Here is an 8,666-nt window from a genome sequence, read left to right as displayed (position 1 = left end):
TGAAATCATAATTCTTTATGTTCACAGTTAGTTTAAAATTACCTTATTTATAATAATTAAGTTATATTGTACTGTAAAGCTTATTACAAATTATTAGACATTGGAAAAATTATCTGAGGTGACACTTGACATCTGAAATTAATTTACGTAAACTTTAAACCAACTAACATCGTTTTACTCGTAAAAACGTCGAAGAAAAGTCAAGAATAAAGACATGTTCAAATTTTATGTGATGTGTTTCTTTTCTCGCATAACTTCTTGTCATTTCTATGGGATTGGCAAGAATTATTTTCAGTCATTAAACATAATATGTACAATTGGAACTTTCGTTTTAGCATCCTAGATTTGTCACATTGTTTGTAATAGCTTCTATAGATACAACATTTTATGTCTCATTTCTTTAATAGATACAATCCGTATTACTGTCTTCTTTGATACTGTTGTAGATTATCAATATTTCATGTACAAAAAATAACGAGTATTATTTCATTAGCGGATTCCAAATACCTTGAAATTCCTGTATGTAATATTGTCAATCAAGAAGAGCGCCAAAGTCAGAAGGGAGTTTGTCTAGTTGCAGGATCATCCCACCAAGATTCCACTAATAATTTTGTAAGCTAAATCTTCTATGTATCTTAGTTTAGTGATATATACATTAAAAAATGGTTTTCGTGGATTAAAATCACTGTATCTTGTATCTGTAAATATGATAAATTAGTGCATGTATTTACGAATTGTTACATAATCGCTATTTATAATTAAGCGACGTTTGGTGTCACTATATCACACTTCTTTGTTCCTGTTACATAATTCACATACTCCATTTGGATTCAGTGTGCTAACTCTTTCCTGCTTTATCTAACATAACGATGGACTTGTATCAATCTATCACCATTATTAAAGTTTTCCAAACACTGGTAAAATTTAGAATTCCATATAAATTAATTTTCACACGACTAAATATTACTATTCATATAGAGCTAGAAATTATGGAATTCTATGTAATTTATTACCATGCCATTGTATTAATGAGAAATATAAGTGAGAAACTCTGAGCTCATATGTAAGCTACAGTGATTTATAGCAATTCCAAACTTTATATACACGATTGCTGTGATGATGAACGAGATTTTATTTCATTTACGAAGGAAATACACCAAGCAGTGCCCACTGAGAACGAGAATCATCAGGTACCGTGGAAAGACCCGAGCTTACTTGAAGAGGGAATGTACTCAGGTCACCATAGCGGAGACTATATTGATCTTCAGACATGTTACAGACAAGACGTAGATGAGGCGTCGTTAACAGCACGTGAAAGAAACTACAAACAAACGGACGTCTGAGATAGCCACAATAATGAAAAGTGATTCAGTGTGCCTTGCTTTTTGTTAAATAGTGGTAATGATTGCTTTGTTGTTCTTGGTACCACAAGGTGTCAGTTAGTAAAGGCATTCTGCATGATGTATGATGTGTGAATAAAAAAAAAAGTTGATGCCCAATATAATACTATGATTAAAAACTAACAGCGATAACGTAATAAGTTATCACCAAATCGTGGATCTATAAAGCTGATTTCTCAGAGTTATACGATTTCCGAGGCGTCAATCCAGGTGACCCAAACCTATGAAAAATCGGTACATTTTAATTTTGGCATAGCAATTAAGATAACTGAAAAAAACGGAATGATCTGCACTGAATACAATTATAAAGAATTACGATGATTTGTAACATTTGGTGTCGACAATCGCATACCTGTAAATTGCTCTGATATTGTAAATACTATAGCGCTTTATTTAAGACTACGCATGTACGTCGTGAATATTGAAACATGAAAGTCATCCCTAACGTATTAAAGTAAAATGCTGTACTTTTTAAAATTTAAAGTGGGAGAAATGAAGAGTCAATTTTGTTTAAATCAAATTTAAACAGGAATAGGTTTCAGCAAAGTAAGTGTAAGTAACGCAAAAATTACTAAAAGGATTAAATACACTTATTGTTGTTGTTTAACACTCATAACGTAGTTAAATTAATATGTAGAATTATAACGGACTTTTCTCTACGTTAAAATATTTTTATTTGGGAGCTTTCGTCCTTCTTACCGAAGCCTTCATCGGGCAACAATGTTCATTGTTGCCCGATGAAGCTCCAGTAAGACGACCGAAAGCTCGCAAATGACTATTATTGTTTATAACTGACAACCTTGAATTGTCAGCAGTTTTGTTGTTGTTGTTGTTGTTTTGTTTTTCGGTGTACGTAATGATATAGCCTTGTAAGTCAACAATAATTCAAGTTTTGTCTTTGGTTGTTGTTGTTTATATTTTTGAAAATTTTGTTGTTTAAATCACGGAAATTATTATTTGCTTGGATTGAATATCTGTATTTCTATGATTTTTATCACAATATCAACTGTAACATATACGTGAGTATTGTGTCTGTGAAATAAATGGAAACTGTATCATTTTTTGTAACAATTATCTTTTGTAAATCAACAAAAATATTACATAAAAAGAAACGTAAATTTCGTCAACACAATTTCATATATATGTATACATATATATATATAGATTGCTTGGGATATAAAAATAAGCATATTATATAGAAGGTGTATCAACTTTTTAGGTTGAAGTATACTAAGAATTAGAACTGCATCATCATAATGAACTTATTGGCTCATAGTTTCTGTAATTAAACCTTTGTACGTATTCTCACTTACACAAGAAAACTAATATAAAACACACCTTAAAATGTATGTTTTTATGTAATATATTTCCCCTAAGTTGTGAGGAATCTCACTGAATTTAATAAAGAAAAATAATGTAGGAAAATATAAAAAACATGATGATTTACAAACAATTATTATGTGAACAAAATGATGACAAAACCTATGCAAATCATCAATTCTTCTTATAGATGCTACCTAAAAGTATTCTATTATGTCTATTATTAATTCTTTTTAACAATAAAGCTCAACTACTTATAGCTACATTTATTTTTGACCTTAGTCCGTCTATATGGTCTATATATCTATCTTTGAGATTCACACTTAGATATAATTATAACATTATTCTTCTTATAAGACCCAGATCTGTAATATCTATGTAATATCAGATGTGTTTGTCTGGGAGGGGTACTCTAAATACCCGTGACGTTAATGAAGGTCAATTAAAATACTTACATATTTACCGCTCATTACCAGTTCACCATTGAATTAAGAAAGTTTTACCTCCAAAAGCGCTTATATTATTGAGTCTCTTAATCTGTTATTTACATGCGCACATAAATGTTGATGCTGTAATCTTCAACGTCTCACACGTACTAGTTGTTTCTAATAAAAAATAAAAAATATATATGAGACTATTAATGATCGATCAGTGGAAGTGAGAAGTAAAGCTTATTTTATGAAGTTGGCAATCAAGCTGCATATACAAATAGCTAAAAAAATCATAGCTTCTCCAATAGCATAAAAATAGTACCTTATCTCGCATGCCCACAGATGTACATACAACATTATAGATTTCTAAAGTTTATTAATAGATTAATAATTTGATTTGCTTGGAAGCTGTATGATATCAAGCATTGGTAATATCATAATATTCGTGTTCAAATCTAACGTATGAACATGAGTATTAAATATTATTATGTATGTATATATATTAATGAACAAAACATATAAAGAAATAAAAATTAAAATTTGCTAGACGTTTCCGATAAGTATTTTTAGTTTTTAAAAAGGTCGTTTAAACACTTTGGCACTAGCTTTATATGGATGAACACTATCGCATATAAAGGATCAGGCATGGCCAGGTGGTTCGGGCGCTCGACTCGCAATCTGAGGGTCGTGAATTCGAATCCCCGTCCCACTAAACATTCTCGCTCTTTCAATTGTGGGAGCGTTATAAGTGATGGTCAATCGTACTATTTGTTGGTAAAAGAATAGCCCAATAGTTGGCGGTGGATGATGATGGCTAGCTGCCTTCCCTCTAGTCTTTCACTGCTAAATTAAGGACGGCAAACGCGATGGGCATATATGTTTCAAAAATGTCTTTCCAATTAATTTAATTTTTGAAATGTTATTATTGAATATCTTCGTATAAATATGTATTATTTTTTATATTTTTTTTCAAAAGTTAAAAGGCAACACTATACCAAAGACTAAATTACCGTCATGTAACTTTGCGTGACATAAAAAACAAAACAAATAAAGGCGCAGGTAACGTTTGAAAATTGGTAGTTATAGTGAAGTTAATGGGTGGTGGTTGGGAGTTATATTGGCTTAGATAACTCGTTTGGGCTTTTATACTAGTACAATCTGTCTACTATACTACTAATTAACTTAATAATTTAGGACTTTACTACTATATTGGGGGCTGGAATGCTAACATCAGGAGGTAAAATTATTTTAGCTGTCCTCAGTATTAGAACCTTATTTTCGTTCTTCTTTTATTTTATTTTATTACTTTGGAGCACAGTTACCTTTCCACAACTGTCTGCAAGCAGTGAAGGGTGATATAGATGTGGGATATTGTGAACTTGAGCACCTACATCCTGCTTTCCTACCTTATATTTTGTAAAGATTTTGTTTTCTTCAACATGTGAGACTGGTGAACGGAGGTTAAGACTGGTAAACCGTGTATCCTCACCACAATGTGGGTCCTACTTCCGCAGTCACCTTCAAAACCCAAGTCCCATTTTATATCCCACATTATAACCAATCCAATCTTTCAGGATTTTGGAATAACAGGGGTGGAATTTTTAATTATAAACATAAATATTTGGTGTTGGACTAACTTGGCGGAACGTCTCAAGACATCAGGGGAAGCTGTGTTTGTGGATATCAGGAAATAAGACGAAGGAAGGTGAGTTTCGAGCTTCTTGTTGATGTCTGCTGCTTCTCGTTGATAACTGTTGCTTCTTGTTGATAACTGTTGCTTCTTGTTGATAACTGCTGCCTTTTGTTGATAACTGTTGCTTCTTGAGATTGTCGAATACAGGAACGAGGATATATGTCGATGAATGACGAATGACCAAGGCTGTTTCAAGATGAACAAGTTGCAAGTATAAACCCGTGACTGATTTAATCAACTTAATTTGCTATTTAAATAAGTTATATATATTGGTTTACACATCATGAATCATTGTTTAGCAACATCATAAAATTTGTTTTTATGCTAAGTTGCGATCCTTTTCAGGTCTGGGATATATAAATCTAATCCTAGTTAGAGAATTTTACTGGTGGGAGGAACTGGAGTACCCCGAGAAAACCCACTTTCACGGCCATGGCGCCTAATAAAAGTTGCCCTGACCGTGCCCAGAAAATACCGCGGAAGAAACTCGCAGGTTAGTCTTGATGGTGGCCCAGCATGGCCAAGTGGTTAGGGCGCTCGACTCGCAATCTGCGGGTCGCGGGTTCGAATCCCCGTCCCACCAAACATGCTCGCCCTCTCAGCCGTGGGGGCGTTATATGTGACGGTCAATCCCACTATTCGTTGGTAAAATAGTAGCCCAAGAGTTAGCGGTGGGGGGTGATGACTAGTTGCCTTCCCTCTAGTCTTACACTGCTAAATTAGGGTCGGCTAGCGCAGATAGCCCTCGTGTAGCTTTGCGCGAAATCCATAACAAACAAACATTATTGATGGTAAGATACATTTGATAATTTTAATAACAACAAATGAGTGTTTAAAAAGGCTGAACGGTTGAAATGTCGATGTTAGGATAGGTAGGTTCTGGTTGTTGTCGAAGGGATCAGGCGAAGGAATTGAAATTTTCGTAGAACGACATTTCGGTAGAGTCTCCAGTCTCTTGGGCTTCGGGGAGCTCCACGTTATACCCTACACCCTGGAGATCCTTTTAATTTATGCAGCGTCTTCAACTACATTTTTTGTTTGGAACTGTTTTGTTAATTAAAATGTCGTTCATCACAGGTTTAGAGTTGCTGTTTTTAACGCAGTCCTTTCTTTTCGTATTAAGTTTTTCTTGACTGTTTAAGTACTAATTTTCTATAGATAATCATATACTTCTATTCAACAACATAAAGAAAACCAACAAATAATTATTAATATTCCAAATTAAATAAAATAACTAAATCGTTAACGTCTATATGGAACTTAAAAGAAATATACCAGCTTCATGAGTTTTTATAAGCAAACCTACTTTAGTACAAAGACACAAGTTAGCTATATTATATAATAGTATATTCCCATAGGAATAACACCGTTCAGTATATATAAGCTTTGTTATCTCAAGAGAATCTAAGTTATTCAAGAATATTTTATAGTAACTGGGTTAAAGACCCAATAAAAGCATCTGTTTTAATATATAGAGACTAATGTAAAATGACTAATAACTTTACTTCATCAGAAAATATGGATATGTTCTTTTTATTTATGCTGTTCTTCATAGTTTTTTCTATTATTTTAACAGAGTGAAGAGAAAACAGTAAAAAATTGATTTTCAGCTGCATAATAGGAAATAAAGACGAATGAATTATATTAAACATATCTAAATATGTAATATATGGTAATAAATAAATATACATTTGGGCCTTTAGTGACCAACACAATTGTAGTATTCGTCACAAGACTAAAAGGCTAGAAAATCAAAGTTCCAAAAGCTTCCAAGGTTGTCGTAAATGTGTTACTTCCACATCAGCAGTTCCTTAATCTCTTACAATCTCTGACTATCCTCTCAGGACACGACCTTTTTATTTATTTGGAAGACAAACATAATAAAGTTTATTTAAACGCATTTCAAAACATATACATGGCTAGGATACTTCTCTCTCTCCCTCGGTATAGCTAATATATGTTTCAAAAATGTCTTTCCAATTAATTTAATTTTTGAAAGCTATTATTGAATATATTCTTATAAATATGTATTATTTATACATGTTTTCAATGGCCTAAACTGACTTTCAAATACGTAATATGTAACTTATATTCGCATTCTGACATTTATAAACAAATCAATTATTATTCGTTATTTAGGATGCGTCTCACTTCATTTTAAGTGAAAATCATTTAATAAAAACTTTTGAAATACAAATACAACTCCGTAAGTAGCATCGCTGTGGTTGAACCTCGTTCATGATTTAATTATAGCAGTGATTCTTTTAAACCCTAAATCTAATATTCTGTCATTAACATCTTTGCATAACTTCTCTGATTCAACCCATGCCTTTGAAGTTTTCAAAAAAAAGAAGCTGATTAGTTGAAAGAAGCCGATTCAGTTCATACTTTCTATAACTATACAGAGATATTAAAGAAAGAAAATTCAAGAACTTGTTCAACTCAAGTATATTGAGCTTTATAAGAATACCAGCTCTAGTTAGTGTCATCTGATCCACCAAACAGAAAATTTACATTTCCTCTTCAAAACATTCCATACGTATTAAGAAGAACCTTCTCTAGTTTCACTATCATTAACTTTAATAAAGAATCAATATTTCTATGTCAAAAGATTCTTGAAAAATGATTTTTGATGAGCAATATTACATCTTTATTGCTTACATCCTCAAAAAATCTAATTCGTAAAGACATATTAGAATACAACCATCGTTTGATTTAACTTTCAAGATTTCTCGGTGACGACTAAATAGTCAGTGCAAGTTAAAACATATATAATATATTACCTAGCATGAAAAAACAGAATTCATTAGTTAAAAATGGAACACTGAGTTATAACACATATTTGAAATTTCTAAATAATAGTATATCAGTATTATTTAATTTGTCTATAGATTTTGTGGGTTGATGAATGTGTTTATTGCATGTAAAAGCAATATTTGAAGGATATAATAAACAATGTGAAAATGACCATAAAACTTTAGGAATAAAATGTTATATTTACTCATTTCACCTTATAGACTTTTCTGGAAAATACCATACAAATTCTTAAGTGATGCGGTCTAAGAATTCTTAAAATAAGCTCACACGCTTAAGATCTTGGTGTGTTTGTTTGATTTCGATGTATAGTCATTTACTCACCACTAATGACTGAACATACTTTAGGTGTTTGTAAGACATGTCATCTTGCCTTCACTGATAATCACGTTTCGGTAAGATAGAAAATTAATAAATACATTGTTGAACAAAATTTTCGTTTTACGAAGAAAGGTCTTTCTACACAAAAATTATTGTTGAAGTCACGAAACATGAAGATGACCGATCCGACAACTCTTTTCTCACATTAACAGATAGAGAAGGTGGCGGAACGTATAATGAATGTGTTTACTGTATATTTATTGCATATACATGCAAATTTTGTGTGTTTCATAATTTTGAAAACCTAGTCAGTTTTAATCTGATCAAATAAGTAAAGATATTTTGATCCTTAATATTAGATTTCTCACGTAAGAGGTTGGGTACGTGGAACTCAGAACGAATCTGATGGCGGTGTGGGGCGTCTCAGTGACTGTGAGATTAAATCTAAGTTAGTTAAGCCTAATCCACAGCAAGTGATACCCACTAAACATTTCTAGTACAAAAAACATTGAATAGTCTGATCAAAAATGGTAAATCGATCGACTTATCAAGTAAGAGACATCAGATTTAGCGACTCTTTCATAACCTGGGTATCGGGAGTAAAACAGGGTGACGGTACCGGTACTCTATAAGGGATTCTCATATAAAACATTAACATATAAATGTTGCTGTCTGAGATGGAGCTTG

The 8,666-nt window shown here is 32.3% G+C and overlaps 1 protein-coding gene across 1 annotated transcript in view; it reads left to right on the top strand.

Moving 5' to 3' along the window:
- The window catches only part of LOC106465038 (contactin-6-like), a 129,034-nt gene extending 126,643 nt beyond the window's left edge, over positions 1-2,391 (top strand). The window contains exons 12-13 of the mRNA XM_022393368.1: positions 494-612; positions 1,149-2,391. Coding sequence (XP_022249076.1) covers positions 494-612; positions 1,149-1,343 — 314 coding nt within the window. The 3' untranslated portion in view covers positions 1,344-2,391. The remainder of the gene's footprint in view (positions 1-493; positions 613-1,148) is intronic.
- The last annotated feature ends 6,275 nt before the right edge of the window (positions 2,392-8,666 follow it).

Source organism: Limulus polyphemus, unplaced genomic scaffold (genome assembly GCF_000517525.1).
Source record: "Limulus polyphemus unplaced genomic scaffold, Limulus_polyphemus-2.1.2 Scaffold65, whole genome shotgun sequence".
NCBI classification, from domain to species: domain Eukaryota; kingdom Metazoa; phylum Arthropoda; class Merostomata; order Xiphosura; family Limulidae; genus Limulus; species Limulus polyphemus.
The sequence above is the reverse complement of the archived record's forward strand: the minus strand, read 5'-3'. Positions and strand labels throughout refer to the sequence as shown.